Raw genomic sequence first — 16,612 nt, 5'->3', positions numbered from 1 at the left:
GGCGTCGGGCGGCGGGGGCGGGTGCGGAGGAGGTCGAGGGAGAGAGATGAGTAACAGGCGGGGGAGGGGGCTCGGCCGTTAGTTAGGTTAGTTAGGGTAGCCTTTGCCGTCCGCTTTTGTTCATATTTGCCATCTGCGGCGGACGGCAAAGTGGGGGGACGTTAAGTATTTTTTAACCAGCTCCTCAGTGCCTCCCCCCCTCCCTCTTTGCCTTCGCCGTCAGCTAGCGGACGGCAAAGAACAGGCTGATGGCAAAGGCTTTCTTTGCCATCAGCCAGTTCTTTGCCGTCTGCTTTCGGCTAGCTGATGGCAAAGAGCTTCTTTGCCGTCTACTAGCTGACGGCAAAGTGCTGGCAGATGGCAAAGTAGCTGATTCCAGTAGTGTATGAAATATTTGGGAGTGCCTGTAAGTTTCTCCACCCTTCGAGCTCTTGACTGGAGTTTTGTAGATGATAAGTTCCTTAAATGTTGTGAGTCCTGGATGGGTAATGCGGCTTCCTCGGGGGGGAGGCTGACTCTCCTTAACTCTTCCCTTACTAGCATCATTTACTATTACATGTCGATGTTCATGCTCCCTAAAAAAGTCATTGAGAGGTTGGACAAGCACAGGAAAAAGTTTTTTTGGCAGGAAACTGGTGGTCGTAAGAGATACCACTTGGTGAAATGGTCTAGAATCTGTAGATCCAAAAATAAAGGGGGGTTGGGAGTTAAAGACCTGCACAGACAGAATATCAGCCTCCTCACCAAATGGTGGTGGAAACTGGAAACACAGCATGGTCTGTGGCAAGATGTGGTTCGAGCCAAATATTTGAAGAATGACACGGTCTCCTCCGTGAAATGTAAATTTGGGGATTCCCCAAGCTGGAAGTCCATTATGAAAGTTAAAGAGATATATTTGGCAGGGAGAGAGGTGATCATGAAATCTGGTAACATCACTAGATTATGGAGTGACAACATTCTAGGCGAACCTCCTTTGCAAGATCGTTTCCCGGCCTTGTTTGGCATTTGTAATTACCAAGAGATCACAGTGGCTGAATTTAGAAACGGTGTGGGTGATGAATTCTTTAGGAGAAGGTTGCACCCTCCTCTTGTTAATCAATGGATTGAAATGAGAGAAGTTGTGAAGTCATGGCCGGTGTCAACGGAGCCTGACATGGTGTGTTGGGCACTTGGGAACAAAAATAAGTTCACTACTAAATCAGTCTATGTTTACCTGGAGCGGCAGCTGGCAGGATGCGACTTCAGGTGGATCTGGAAAGCCAAGATACCCCTGAAAATTCAGATTTTCCTCTGGCAGTTGTTTCAAGATGCCATTCTGACTAGAGAGGTCATGCAAAAAAGAAGTTGGTCTGGAAATCCCAGATGCTCCTTTTGTAGAGACGTTGAATCATCTCAACATTTGTTCTTTACTTGTCCCGTAGCTCGGGTAGTCTGGAGGACGGTTGGCTGTGTGCTGGGCACACACTTATGTCCTAATAACATATATCAATATATACTTCTCCTGGTGTTATGTGTTCCTACCTGATGGAGTCAGGTTCTATACCTTTGGCTTGACGGCTATATGTTGGGCCATTTGGAATAGTCGCAACCAGGCTACGTTTGAACATAAGCAACTCAAAACTCCGTTTAATGTGGTATATTCTGCTTGTGGCTTTTTGACGTATTGGGCAGGCTTGATGACGGGTGCTGATCGGGAGGCTATGAAGCGTGGTGCCAAGATGCTCAAGTCGAATGCTTCTGCGATGATGAGGATTTGTGCTGCTCCAGTCAAGGCAACAATGGATTGAAGCTACCTTCGATGGTGACTGAGCCCTGCTTTCTGGCCCGATCGGAGGCCTTTTAGTTGCGCTTTACTTTCACTCCTGTGCAAGTGTACGCCTGCTCAGTTGTGAGCCTTTTCTTAAACTTGATGTTGTTGCTGTCGATCCTTTTGCTATCGGTGGCTTTAGTTAGGAGTTGGGTGTCATTGGATTTTCGCCCTGCAACGGGCTGCTCGATGATGGTGGGTTTCCCAGTGATGCTTTGAACTCGCGCTCCCTTTCCTGTTTCCTTTTTGTGTGGTAGGAGGTCATTTCCCAGTTGTGATCTGAACTTTGTATTTCCGTTATGATAAGTAATGGAAAGGGGTTGCGCCCTAGACCTAAAATAATGTTAGCTAAAAAGTCGGAAGCCTGATTGGCATCTATGCAGCAGAAACCACCACTTGTACAACCCTAGCGAGGCAGTATAGAGAGCTACAGAGGGTCCTGATCTGACGATAAGTTTGGCCGACTGACATTTTGTGTTGAGTCTGTTATTTTTGTTTTCCAAGCCATGGGTCATATTCTTCAGAGATGCTATACAAACAAGTATATCAAAAAAATAATTTTCAAGTGTTAACCCATGTTGATAGCTGCATATCTAAGCTGTCGCTGGACAGACAAACACAATGAACACAAGTGCATCACAACTTGATCAACACACTCAGATTGAAATAACAAAAAGCCTCATCACAAATAGCGCATTGAACAAGAGATGCAGAGCATCTAACACAGGACATCGACACAATTAACATTCAAAACTGAAGGATTAACGTCCACGATAATTGTGCAAATAACATAACCAGGCATCATATCGTCCGCCTCTCGACATAGAAACATAGAGTTCCAGTAGAAAGCAACAAAAAAGCTAAGTTTGGTGATCAGGGCTCCGCCTAGCGTAACAAGTTAAGGCCGCCGCGCCTAGTTGCCGCTGGAAGAGGCTCCCTTGCTCCTTGGTGCGGCCTCAGTTCCTGCGGAACACATTCACATGATTGCAGTTTAGCACAACAGAGCTCATCATGGGTGGATATGCTGACACATTTTAACAGGACTAAAAGAGAGAAGAGAAGTATACCCTCTCTGAAGTTGCTCTTGAACCTCCTGGGCACGTGGCGCATGTACCTCATCCTCCCGGTGCCGGTGGTCTTCCTCCTGATGGCCTTCACACTCCAGTTGTCTGTTTTTCAAGGAAGAATTTCTCATCAGATGAAGAAGAAAACTTAAAACACTTGCTTTCATCAACAGCAAAATGTGAGAGCTATGCTCCAAATTACAGAAAGACATCAAGAGCACCATGACAATCAATCCAACTACCCTGCACTAAATCAAACCTAACCACTAAAGACTGGTGCAAACGCAAGCAACGTATAACAGGATCAACACCCGATTTTTGTGATCAACAGTAAACATAGAGGGGCATGAGAACAGACAACCAAGTAATCCACCTTACTAATATCCCTAATTCCAGCAACTCCGCCAGGGTTAACAGAGCATGTAACATGAACCACAGTTCAATTTCACAGTCAACTTTAGCATCTTCAAACTATCATGCTTTTTATCAAGGGATCTTCAAAGTTCAAACTATCATGCTTGCGATCAAAAGCTAAACACATCAGACCAAGCATGAGCTACTCAAAGATCATGGCACATCACGGCAACAGAGCTAGCATGCGACTCGAGGCAACGGCGATGGGGCTACCACAACAGCATCTAAAACCCTAAGCAATCACGGCCTCGCGCGGGCCAGAACCAAGCGCCGCATCTATAGCTAGCTAAAAGAGACATCTTTGAAGGGACGGAGCCGCATATGAGCAGAGTATGCCCGAGGGATCTGGGGGCGGGACTTACACTTGCGGATGCGGGCGGCGGGGTAGCCGCACGAGGAGCAGGTGCTCTTCTGCAGGTGGAAGCTGCGGCGGCCGCAGCGGATGCACAGCGTGTGGGTCTTGTTCCGGCGCTTGCCGAAGCTGCCCGTTCCCTTCGTCTGCGCGACAACAACAACAGCAAAGGAACAGTCAGGACCCCAGATCTATCTAGACGAGAAGGAGCGCCGCCGAGGGAGGAGGCTTCCGCCGGAGCAACTCACCATTTCGCCTTCGCCTGTCGCGTCCGCGCCGCCTGCGCCGCCGCCGAGGGAAGAGGAGAGGAGGAAGAAGAGAGCACCAAAACCTAGCGGCTCGAGGCGGAGGCTTTATAGAGCTGCCCAAGGCCGCCTGGGCCCGGCCCGTTTGACAGGCTATATCTCTCTCCGTGGACCTGTTTGTTACTGTATTATTCTAGCGGGGCCTCCTGGGCATGGCTAGGGCGGCCCAACAAGACCCATTTCGCGATGCCCACACACGGGCACACAGAGTCCATCATTCTGAAAGAAAGAAAAAAACTCCTACTAGGGAATCTGCTCCCGGCGCACGCCAGCCGGATCGCCGGCCTCCCGCCGTCGGCGCGCCCCAGGAAGAGAGAACCGCAGCGAGAGGTCGGCTCGGCTCGGCTGAGGATTTGCAGAGGGCGGCCATGGAGGGGGCGGAAGTGCCTCTCCCCGTCCCCACGGAAAAGCTCTCCGTGGATCCAAATCGGTAAGCACAAAGAAAAGAATCTGCTCTCGGATTTCTTCAGTTGCTTGATGCATCCCTACACTAATCCGCCATTCGTTTCTTGATTCATCTGGATGACGGCAGGGATGGGGGAAGCCGAGGTGCCGTTGTGCTGGTGGCCACCGGGAGCTTCAATCCTCCCACCTACATGCACCTGCGCATGTTCGGTAAGCCTCAATCGACACTTGCTAATCTGCTGCATCTATCAGTGATTCAGTGTGTTACTGTGTTTAGTACTAGTAAGTCTCAAGAACAGCCTAAGAATGGGATCAGTAAAGTGCAAAGCTGACCTCTTACCCCATCTTTTCATGTGTTAAATTCATACAGAGCTGGCAAAGGACGAGCTGCAGCAGCGAGGGTACTCGGTGCTGGGTGCATACATGTCCCCGGTGAACGACGCGTACAAGAAGAAGGTACTATTTGGAACTTGAAATGTGTATCGGTTTGTGTTGGTTGACGCGTTTCTCGTGACTGAAATCCGCAATTTGGGGCTGGCCAGGACCTCTTGCCGGCTGCTCACCGGGTTCGCCTCTGCGAATTGGCGTGTCGAAGCTCGTCTTTCCTGATGGTTGATCCCTGGGAGGTAACCTGATTTTCTTTTTCTTCATGTTAGTTGATGTGTGCCATTGGGTTTTGGAGTTGTAACATAAGATATTTACAGTTTGGATAATGTTGTGTTTCACTTACTTACACGTTTTCTGTGTTTTTGATACAGGCAATGCAGAAAGGTTATCAGCGCACCTTGACCGTTCTATCTCGAGTTAAGAACTCTCTGTGCAAGGACGGCTTAGCTGATCAAGGTATATGGCAAGATTTTTTGTTGCAATACAGTAATGCCTTCTCTCACACTGTTGGATCATTCAAATGTATCTGTAAATTTACCCTGTACATAAATCAGTCGTTTACAACATGCATTTTCTCTCAGGTGGTGTCAAGGTAATGCTTTTGTGTGGTTCTGACCTTCTCGAGTCATTCAGCACGCCAGGGGTTTGGATTCCAGATCAGGTACCTCAAAACATGAACATTTTTTGGTACCCATAATTTGACATACAAAATTTATGCACCACTTATTTGACATACAAAGTTTTTGTTCGAATCGCCCTTATCGAAGAAGTAACTTTGATGCACAACCTTTTTTGTTTCCAGGTCAGGGCCATATGTAAAGACTTTGGTGTTGTCTGTATTCGTAGGGAAGGAAAAGATGTTCAAAAGCTAATATCCAGCAGCGAGACACTGCAAGAATGCAGGGTGAGAAACTTCTAGCTTGAGGAGCTTACTACACCGATGGACCATGATGATTTGCTCACATGTATATATCCCTGTGTATAATTTTCAGGATAACATCATTTCGGTTGATGAGATTGTGCCAAATCAGATCAGTTCATCCAGAGTAAGGTACATCATTTCATCTATGCTGGTTTCTGTATGATCAGATAAGATTACCACCTTCAAATTTCACTTTGCTTTGATGCTGGGATGTTGATTCCTGTTTCTTTCCTTATCAAATTGCAGAGAATGTATAAGAAAACATCTCTCGATAAAGTATCTTACTTGCGACGAAGTAATCGAGTACATTAGAGAGCACAGACTGTACATGGAAACTGGAGAGAGTGATACCAGATCATGATAATGGTAATATTTACCTCTACCCAGCAGTCTCTTGATATCTTCTACTAGTATTTTCCAGATGCATGTTTGTATATACGCTCCACGGTGAGAATCCTTGGTTCTAACAACTTCCATTTTATCACTTCGCAGTTGCAAGCCTTTCGGAACGACCATCGAGCATGGATTGTGCCGCCTTGGGCTTCAGTGTTATGATAAAATCTGAAGTATCAGCGACAAGCTTCGATTATCATGAATGGTTCTAACTGCCTTTGAAGCATCATGAATGGATGCAAATGTATGGAGACCAGTATGCTATACACAATGCTTACTAGTAGAAGGTTCTTGAATCTTCCTTACATTGTTGTCAATGTATCGGTCTTTCGACCAACAGAATATATCGCTAATAAAGCATTTATACAACATGAAACTCTTTGTCACAGTAATATTCTGCCATTTGTTTCATCCTCTATATGTACCAAGGTATTATTCAGTAAGTAATTTGATGTGCTACAAATTCAGTTAACACTCTGTAATCCTAGCCAACAACACTAGCAGTTGCTCCTAGCTGCCTATCAGTAGCAGCAGAAGAAGGCAATGCCTCTCTGCCATGAGGCTTCATGAGCGCCTCCCTGCTGCAGCTCGCCGGCACGACGGGCAGGATCCCGCCGGGGTTGAGCGGGAAGAGCGTCCCGAAGTACCCGTCGGCGATGGCGGCCATGTCGCAGGTCTCGGCGGCGCCCGGCAGCTGGTAGATCTCCCGCATGTAGGCGTGGAGGCTGGGGTACTCCACCAGCTTCCTCCGGCTGCACCGGAACAGCGGGTTGTACACCAGGTCGAACCGTATGAGCGTGGTGAAGAGGCAGACGTCGGCCAGCGTCACGCCGGCGCCGGCGCACAGGTACCGGGACCCGGAGAGGTGGCCCTCGAGCATGTCCAGCGCGGCGAACAGCTCGGCCGCCGCCGCGTCGTAGGCCGCCTGGCTCTGCGCGAACCCGCACCGGTACACGCCGTTGTTGACGCTCGGGTAGATGACGCCGTACCAGCGGTCGATCTCCTCGCGGTGCTCCGGCGGCCAGAGGTCGAGGCCTCCGGCGCCCGCGCCGGAGGCGGCGAGCGTGCAGAGGAACTTGGCGATCTCGATGCTCTCGTTGCAGACCACCTCGCGGCGGCCGGCGTCCCAGAGCATGGGCACGGACGCCCGGCCCTCGAACCCGCCGCGCCGGGCGGCGTACACGTCCCGGAGCCTGCGGGAGCCGTAGAGCGCGTCGGGGCTCTCCGGCGTGAAGGACCACGCGCCGTCGTCGCCCGGTACGGCGACGGAGACCGGGAGGCGCGGGCCCAGGACGAGGAGGGCTCGAACGAGGAGCGCGCGGTGCGCCCAGGGGCAGGGGAGGCCGACGTAGAGGTGGAGGCGCGCGCCGGGGCCCGGCGCGGGCTGCGCGACGGCCGGGAAGCGGGACGGGGTGCGGGTGAAGGCGCCCGTGGCCGGGTCGGAGGGCGCGAGCTGGCGCATGAGGAGCCGCCACGCCGAGGTCCAGCCGTGGCGGACGGCGAGCACGAGCTGCGACGGCGGCAGCGCGCGGCCCCACAGCACGCGGGTCAGCGCGGTCAGCGGGTCCTCCTGCGATGCGGCGATGCGGCTGAGGCCGCGGTCGCGCCGCGAGGAGTGATGGGGAATCGGCGCAGGCCGCCGGAGCTGGAGGCGGGGCGGCGGAGGCTGCGGGGACCACATGGCCGGAGAGGCTCGGTGCGCCGCGACTGCCGACATCGAGGAGAGAGTGGAGGAGGGAGAGAGCCAGAGAGGGTAGGTGGGACGATGGATAAGGAAGGCCCAACCATTTCACGTTGGGCTTACATACGCACATTCAGCCCGTTTTGCTTGTTGGGCTTGCATACACAGCCCGTCTTACCCTAGCAACCAGCCCAAGAACTAGGGTTTCGAATTTTCTGAATTTCAAAACAGTTTTTAAACAACATACAGAACTAGGTCAGGAATCATCCACAGTTTTTTCTTTCCAATAAGCCGCGCCAAAACCGCAACAAAAAAAAGTCTGTGGCAAATTAAGCGTGACACACTGAAAGCGCCAAATGTTTTCGATATTTTTACTTGTTTCATGGCATTCTGCGTCTTTGCGCCTCGTTTTCTCGTGACGAAAAAATGAGCTGCAGGTTCAGCCTCTCCGCAACGTGTAGAAACCTTTGCATATGGTAGGTGATTATGAGCCAGATAGTGGAAAGCCAAAAAAAAGGTAATATTAAATGTGGCATTCAACATATACTATAATTGTACCCCTGCCAAATCTTATAATAAATTGCACATGCATGGTTTGTAGTATGTGTTGCACTGTCAATATAAATAAAATGGCGTTTATGGTATGCATTAGTGACTTTCCTTTTTCAAATTTATTGGATGTAATTAATATTATCCTTCAATAGCCCCTGGTTGATGGCTATATATACCACCTTGCACATGTCCTACCTTAGAAACAGAGCGCAAGTCCACAACACTATACTCTGAAAGATCTAGTCGATGTCGAAAGCGACGCCATCTGGAGGTGCCACATCAAGAAGCCTGCCTGCAGCTACCGCAGGCGAACAAGGCCAGCCCCAGGCTCCTGGATCTGACAACCGGGAGATCGGCCCTAAAGAAAATGTCGAGGTGGTTAACTCCTCGGCTCCATCAACTCAAGAGCTCCAAGCACCGCCGCCGCTAGCGTCAGCCGTTGCCCCGACCTTGCGCCAAGGGCCACTAGTCGATATAGTCATTGGAGATGACATGACCCTGCGGTTGTCTGGCCCCAGCACGTCGGGCAATGTGGTCCTGACCCAGTGGCCTCCTGGCGAGATGTCCGTTAATGGTTCAGAAGTTGCGCCCGTATTGGGGCGTCGGGAAGTAGAGATATCTGGGGTCAACCATTACCTGAATGAGGCCCAACGAGACACGTTGAAGTACCTAAGGGAGAAGGCCCATGAGATGCAGCTCGGCGTTATACGGATGACGGACGCCTTTGCTCCCGGCATGGAGGTAATTTTACTTATGCATCTAATTTCTACATGGATGTATAGCCAGTAGGTCTCAAGGTGCGGACCAACACTAAAGCCGGTCTGCACCATGAGTCATGTAGCTCAACTTAGCACTTTCGTGCATGCTAGCCCCCGAGCTGGAGTCCGGTTTAACACAAACTGGGTTGTAGTTTGTCTTAATTTCGACCAAGATAAAACACAGGTGCAGTAGCCCCCGAGACGCAGGCCGAGCAGATTGTTGGCCCTGGGGATCAAAATCTCCTCGGGAATAGCTTTGCTTAGTCAAAATCAGCGATCCAATAGCCCCCATAACTCAGACTAGGCTGGAGGGCTGGTCCGAGGGTCGATACTCTCCTCGTAGAACTCAAACTTAGATCAAACTGATGTGCAATAGCCCACGAGACTTAGGTTGGTTTAGCAAACCGACCTTATGATTGAATTTTCTTAGAGTAACTCGTAAGACTCATGTCGGGCTATGAAGGTCGGCCTGGGGATCAAATTCTTTTAGCAGGAGCCCTTATCCATGATACCTTCTTGTAACTTGGATTTTTTTTTTGCACAGGCTGCAACTCGGGACAACGAGCGTTTGGAGAAGGAAATAGTCCGGCTCAAGACTCTGCTCGGCGAAGCCGAGCAGAAGAATGAAAATCTCTCCAAAAGTCTTAGTGACTCCATGGGTAAGCTCGACTATTCCTATTGCAACTCCTTTCATAACTTGCATATTTGCAACAGTTGTGCTGACCACCTCCAAACTTGAGTACAGTACTTGAAAGGCGTATGACCGAGTTGAGGAACCAGCTCAATTCCAGCAACCAACAGCTCCAGGACATCCAAAAAGAGGCCCAAAAGACTACTGCCAAACTTGTGCAAGAACAAGAGGCATGCCAGGCGGCCCGGGATGCATCCGGCCTACTTCAGCAGGAGCTCAAGAAGAGCCAGGCTGAGTGCGACCAGCTGAAGGCCGAGAAGACCAGGCTGGGTGACCAAATTAAACTGCTCGAGTATAGTCTGAAGGAATCCAACCTCGTCCGCCGCAATGCTCGAGACGAAGTAGAGCAAGCCAAGCAGATTGTCGATGGTGAACCATATCTTCTCCAATGCCGATTTGGAAGCAACAGCTATGCCGCGCTAACTCAAGTTTGGCACCACGCAGAGATCTTCGCTGGCCTGCCCCAGAGTGCTGCGAGCGCCCACAAGTACTATCAAGGGCTCAATGATCCTGAGCAGGAGGTGCTCCGGGCTTTCTGGGCGCAGTTCCAAGAAACCAGCCGGCTTGACCTTCTCCCCGACAGACTGAAGCAAATCGGCGAGCTGCTCAATCTGATCAAGCCGACAATGGAAGAGATATTTATGACATTGTGGCCCAGGGATGACGTTCCGGCCAACTTCTTCGACTTAGCAATCCGACTCCAGCGCGCCCCGCCCCAGATAATGAAGTTGAAGTCTTCAAAGACCGAGAAGAAGCTCGCTAAGCATGGGCAACGCTAAAGGCCCACTATCCCTGCCTCGACCTCGGCCCCGTTTTTAGTTGCAAACCCTATGGATGTCAATGGTGTAGATGTGATGAGACGAAAAGAGCGAATCGATGATGCGAATAATTTTTTCCCAATATTTCATGGCACAGAACAATTGCAATCAATATTTCTTCTTAATCCTTAGTAGTTCTCAGTTTACAAATCGGACCCAAGTACAAAAGATGGCAGCAGCTATTTCTTTTTTTTTTCTTTTTCTTTTTTTTGACGGGAAGGCCTTACGGCTGGCAGTAGCTATTTCTTTGCTCTATTCTAGTCGCATGTACGTCCTAATAAAACAGCAGCATAGGAGCACCCACGTTGACAAGCGTAGAGTAGGGCCTTCGGCCTTAACTCCTCGACATCCATCAGGACTGCGTTTGCAACAAAAGAGCGCCCATGTTTGACAACTCATCCGAACTGCAGACAAGCGTAGAGTAGGGCGACCCAGCTTGGCCAAGACACAAGTCAAAAAAGCTCAAGACAAAATAAAAGCTTGGCAAAACAACTAAGGAAGAACACTTAGAGCATTCGTGTGTCTTCGGTTTGAATCCTTTCGATCTACGTTATTTTTCATCGGCGACGGTTGCTGTTTTGGGGTGCTAGTCCTATGGGGCCTTAGCATGACAACTTCTCGACTGTCTACTACAACAAGTTATGCCCGGTTCCGGCGATGGAGGGGCGATGACGACGGCGCGCCTTCGGCCCGTGATGACCCACAAGTCTAGGGGATCTATCGTAGTCCTTTCGATAAATAAGAGTGTCGAACCCAACGAGGAGCAGAAGGAAATGATAAGCGGTTTTCAGTAAGGTTTTCTGCAAGCACTAAAATTGTAGGTGATAGATAGTTTTGTGATAAGATAAATAGTAACGAGTAACAAGTAAACAAAGTAAAAAATGTGCAGCAAGGTGGCACATTCCTTTATGTAGCAAAGGATAAGCCTGGACAATTTCTAATAATAGTAAAGCAGCTCCCGAGGACACATTGGGAATTATCGTCAAGTTAGTTTTCATCACACTCATATGATTCGCGTTTGGTACTTTGATAATTTGATATGTGGGTGGACCGGTGCTTGTGTACTTCCATTACTTGGACAAGCATTCCACTTATGATTAACCCCTATTGCAAGTATCCGCAACTACAACAAAAGTATTTAGGTAAACCTAACCATAGCATGAAACATGTGGATCCAAAATCAGCCCCTAACGAAGCAACGCATAAACTAGGTTTAAGCTTCTGTCACTCTAGCAACCCATCATTTACTTATTACTTCCCCATGCCCTCCTCTAGGCCCAATAATGGTGAAGTGTCATGTAGTCGACGTTCACATGACACCACTAGAGGAGAAGACAACATTCATCTCATCAAAAATATCGAACGAATACCAAATTCACATGACTACTAATAGAAAGACTTCACACATGTCCTCGGGAACTAAAGTAACTACTCACAAAGCATATTCATGTTCATAATCAAAGGTGTAATAATATGCATTAAGGATCTGAACATATGATCTTTCACCAAGTAAACCAATAAGTATCAACTACAAGGAGTAATCAACACTACTAGCAACCCACAGGTACCAATTTGTGGTTTTGGATACAAGATTGGATACAAGAGATGAGCTAGGGTTTGAGAGGAGATGGTGCTGGTGAAGATGTTGGTGGAGATTCACCCCCTCCCGATGAGAGGATCGTTGATGATGACGTTGGTGATGATTTCCCCCTCCCGGAGGGAAGTGTCCCCGGCAGAACAGCTCTGTCAGAGCCCTAGATTGGTTCCGCCAAGGTTCCGCCTCGTGGCGGCGGAGTTTCGTCCTGTAAGCTTGCCCACGATTTTTTTTCCAGGGTAAAAGTGATGATATAGCAGAAGATGGACGCCGGAGGCCCACCAGGGGGCCCAGGAGATAGGGGGCGCGCCCTATAGGGGGGGCGCCCCCTGTCTCCTGGACAGGCTGTGGTCCCCCTGGCCTATTTCTTTCGCTCAGAAATTCTTATAAATTCCAAAAAGTTGTTTCGTGGAGTTTCAGGACTTTTGGAGTTGTGCAGAATAGGTTTCCACCGTTTGCTCCTTTTCCAGCCAGAATTCCAGCTGCCGGCATCCCCCCTCTTCATGGTGAACCTTGTAAAATAAGAGAGAATAGCCATAAGTATTGAGATATATTGTGTAATAACAGCCCATAGTGCAATAAATATTGATATAAAAGCATGATGCAAAATGGACGTATCAGCCCGCTTCGGTGCTTGTAGTCGTCGCTAGGTGGTCTACGAATCTGGATGTAATTTTTATTTCTAGTATATATTGTACTACCATGATTGAAGATGAATAGATTGGAAGTTTTTTCGCAAAAAAAAATAGATGATGTAGATGCAAAAGTTAGATGCAAAAATAACTAACTTTTGCATCTTCCAGACCCAAAGACCCACCTTCAATATATGATGTACACTAGTAGAAAAAGGACCTAATATGAGACACATTAGTGCCGGTTTGATTTTGAGCCGGCACTAATGTGTCCAATAGTGCCGGTTCCAATGACTAGCCGGCCGTTCTCATTAGTACCGGTTCGTGACGAACCTTTAGTACCGGTTCGTGCCACAAACCGGTACTAAAGAGAGTGGTGGCAGGGTGTTGTCAGTCTGGGGCCCCTCCAGCACCTTTAGTACCGGTTCGTGGCACGAACCGGTACTAAAGTTCGTCGTACATAAACCCTTCGTCCACCCGAGCCACTTTGTTCTTCCCCTTTCCCCTCACATCCTCTGTTCTTCCCCTCTCTTCCTCGAGCTCCTCAGAAATTTTGCCCAAACTTTGTCAAGATTTGAAGGCCCCCATCCATTCAAATGATCACAAAGGTTAGCAACTTTGTCCTTTGAACTCTCATTGCTAGATTAGCTCTTGCAATGCTTTGTATAGTGATTAATTTGGGAGGAATTATATTTGCTAGTATTTGATTTATATGCAATTTGAGGTCAAAAATAACACTTAGTTTGCATATGTAGGTGTGGTTTACTTAGTGCCTTCTAAATCTCCGTCGTAACCACCGTCGATCGCCCGTACCGTCCCGTCGCCGGCACCACCTTGTGGTGAGGCTCTTGTTCATGAATGTTTTACATTACCAAATTGATGTTTGTGTGATTTGGATATACAGTTACTCGTATAATTATCTTACCCATACGTTGTTTGTTATACATAGTGCCATGGTTTTGATATCCGTCCCCGTTGGTCCTCGTCCTTGTTATGATTCGGATGTGGTATATTCTCATTTAAAACTAGTTGTTGCATTTCGTGTTTATGACAAATTATGCCCATCAAGTTGACATAGATATTTTTATCTAGGAGGTATGTGAACCGGAAATTCCAACCGACCCTATTGTCGAGAGGTTAAATTTAGTTAAAAGAGAAAACGAGTATTTGAAAGAAAAATTGAAAAGAATTGAGGGGGAGAAGATGGAATTGGAGTTGCATGTTGCCGATGTCGTCGATGATCACAAGATCAAGATGGAGAAAATGAGGTTGAAGATTAGAAAGATTAGAAACTATGCCATTAATAGTGTGGCTTGGTATCATTATGCTGTTGGATCAATTGTTACCTTAGTTGCGATCTTCATCGCATTTGTTGTTGCATTTAAATTCTTTAGCTAGAGAGTTATTATGTTGCATTTAATTAAGTGTTGTATATGAACTTTATGTATGAACTTGTATTAATTTGGTCTATTCGGTGTTGTGTAATGAAGATGAGCCGACAATGGATGTACGATGACAGATGCTCTCCCGAGTTCATTAATGGCGTGCATACTTTTCTGCTTGCCGCTGAGGCAAACAAGCGGGTGGATGGTTTTATGCCTTGTCCATGTGTTGGTTGTAAGAATGGTCACAGTTACTTTACGTCAAGAACCATTCACGTCCACCTATTTGAGTCCGGTTTCATGCCCCACTATAATGTTTGGATGAAGCACGGAGAAATAGGGGTTATGATGGAAGACAATGAAGAAGAAGAGGACGACGACGGCTATCCTGGCCATGGGTTCCCTGAATACGATGATACAACAATGGGGGAAGAAGCTAAGCCGGCAATGCAGAAAGAAGCTGAAGAAGAGGCATCAGATGAGCCTGCTGATGATCTAGGTCGGGCCATTGCCGATGCAAAGAGAAACTGTGCAAGTGATCTGGAGAGGACGAAGTTGCAGCGCATGTTAGAGGATCACAAGAAATTGTTGTACCCGAATTATGAAGCTGACAAAAAAAGTTGGGCACCACACTTGAATTGCTGCAATGGAAGGTAGAGAATGGTGTATCTGACAAGGGATTTGGAAAGTTGCTGGTAATGATAAAGAATATGCTTCCAAAGAAAAACGAATTGCCCGAGAGTACGTATGAAGCAAAGAAGGTTGTCTTCCCTCTAGGGTTAGAGGTGCAAAAGATACATGCATGCCCTAATGACTGCATCCTCTACCGCGGTGAGTACGAGGATTTGAATGCTTGCCCGGTATGCGGTGCATTGCGTTATAAGATCAGTCGCGATGACCCTGGTGATGTCGAGGGTGAGCGCCCCAGGAAGAAGATTCCTGCCAAGGTGATGTGGTATGCTCCTACAATACCATGGTTGAAACGTTTGTTCCAAAACAAAGAGCATGCGAAGGCGATGCAGTGGCACGCAGAAGATCGTAAGAAAGACAGAAAGTTGAGAGTACCCGCTGACGGTTCGCAGTGGAGAAAAATCAAGAGAAAGTACTGGGAGGAGTTTGCAGGTGACCCAAGGAACGTATGGTTTGGTCTAAGCGCAGATGGCATTAATCCTTTTGGGGAGCAGAGCAGCAACCATAGCACGTGGCCTGTGACTCTATGTTTGTATAACCTTCCTCCTTGGTTGTGCATGAAGCGGAAGTTCATTATGATGCCAGTGCTCATCCAAGGCCCTAAGCAACCCGGCAACGACATTGATGTGTACCTAAGGCCATTAGTTGAAGAACTCTTACAACTGTGGAATGGAACAGGTGTACGTGCGTGGGATGAGCACATGGGGGGAGAATTTGGCCTAAAGGCGTTGCTGTTCGTGACCATCAATGATTGGCCTGCTCTCAGTAACCTTTCAGGACAGACAAACAAGGGATACCGCGGATGCACGCACTATTTGGATGATACCGACAATATATATTTGAATAGTTGTAAGAAGAATGTGTACCTGGGACATCGTTGATTTCTTCCGAGCAGGCATCCCGTAAGAAAGAAAGGCAAGCATTTCAAAGGTGAGGCGGATCACCGGACGAAGCCTCGCCACCGTACTGGTGCTGATGTACATGATATGGTCAAGGATTTGAAGGTAATCTTTGGAAAGGATCCTGGCGGACAACCTGTTCCGAAGAACGCCGACGGACGCGCACCCATGTGGAAGAAGAAATCTATATTTTGGGACCTGCCATATTGGAAAGACCTAGAGGTCCGCTCCACAATCGACGTGATGCACGTGACGAAGAATCTTTGCGTGACCCTGCTTGGCTTTTTGGGCGTGTATGGGAAGACAAAAGTGTTGGGGAACGTTGCAGAAAATTAAAATTTTTCCTACGGTTTCACCAAGATCCATCTATGAGTTCATCTAAGCAACGAGTCTAGGGAGAGAGTTTGCATCTACATACCACTTGTAGATCGCGTGCGGAAGCTTGCAAGGTGATGATGTAGTCGTACTCGACGTGATTCAAATCACCGATGACCTTAGCACCGAACGGACGGCACCTCCGCGTTCAACACACGTACGGAACAGCCACGTCTCCTCCTTCTTGATCCAGCAAGGAAGGGAGGAGAGGTTGAGGGAGATGGCACCAGCAGCAGCACGACGGCGTGGTGTTGATGAAGCTGCAGTACTCCGGCAGAGCTTCGCTAAGCTATAAGGAGTTGGAGGAGGTGTTGGGGAGGGAGAAGGAGGCAACCAAAGGCCAGGGCTCAAGGTATGAAGTCCCTCCTCTCCCCCCACTATATATAGGGGTGCCAAGGGGGGGTGGCCGGCCCTAGTAGATGAGATCTACTAGGGGGGGCGGCGGCCTAGGGAGGTTTCCCTCCCCCCCAAGGCACCTAGGGGTGCCTTCC

At 48.5% G+C, this 16,612-nt stretch overlaps 3 protein-coding genes across 3 annotated transcripts; 1 reads left to right on the top strand and 2 right to left on the bottom strand.

The window, feature by feature from the left end:
• Positions 1–2,474: 2,474 nt before the first annotated feature.
• On the bottom strand, positions 2,475–4,026 carry LOC119324337 (60S ribosomal protein L37-2). Its single transcript, XM_037598123.1, has 4 exons — positions 3,886–4,026; positions 3,648–3,783; positions 2,875–2,976; positions 2,475–2,770 (listed from the first exon to the last, which is right to left on the bottom strand). Exons 1-4 carry the CDS (start codon positions 3,886–3,888, stop codon positions 2,721–2,723), a joined length of 291 nt encoding a protein of 96 aa, XP_037454020.1. The 5' UTR covers positions 3,889–4,026; the 3' UTR covers positions 2,475–2,720.
• A 127-nt stretch (positions 4,027–4,153) lies between these two features.
• On the top strand, positions 4,154–6,425 carry LOC119324334 (nicotinamide/nicotinic acid mononucleotide adenylyltransferase-like). Its single transcript, XM_037598122.1, has 10 exons — positions 4,154–4,372; positions 4,475–4,557; positions 4,718–4,803; positions 4,890–4,973; positions 5,106–5,190; positions 5,316–5,395; positions 5,537–5,638; positions 5,727–5,785; positions 5,903–6,022; positions 6,149–6,425. Exons 1-9 carry the CDS (start codon positions 4,311–4,313, stop codon positions 6,015–6,017), a joined length of 756 nt encoding a protein of 251 aa, XP_037454019.1. The 5' UTR covers positions 4,154–4,310; the 3' UTR covers positions 6,018–6,022; positions 6,149–6,425.
• Positions 6,328–7,787, bottom strand: LOC119324333 (glutathionyl-hydroquinone reductase YqjG-like). Its single transcript, XM_037598121.1, has one exon. It carries the CDS (start codon positions 7,764–7,766, stop codon positions 6,534–6,536), a length of 1,233 nt encoding a protein of 410 aa, XP_037454018.1. The 5' UTR covers positions 7,767–7,787; the 3' UTR covers positions 6,328–6,533.
• Between the last annotated feature and the right edge of the window lie 8,825 nt (positions 7,788–16,612).

Source organism: Triticum dicoccoides, chromosome 6B (assembly GCF_002162155.2).
Source record: "Triticum dicoccoides isolate Atlit2015 ecotype Zavitan chromosome 6B, WEW_v2.0, whole genome shotgun sequence".
Lineage (NCBI taxonomy): Eukaryota > Viridiplantae > Streptophyta > Magnoliopsida > Poales > Poaceae > Triticum > Triticum dicoccoides.
The sequence above is the reverse complement of the archived record's forward strand: the minus strand, read 5'-3'. Positions and strand labels throughout refer to the sequence as shown.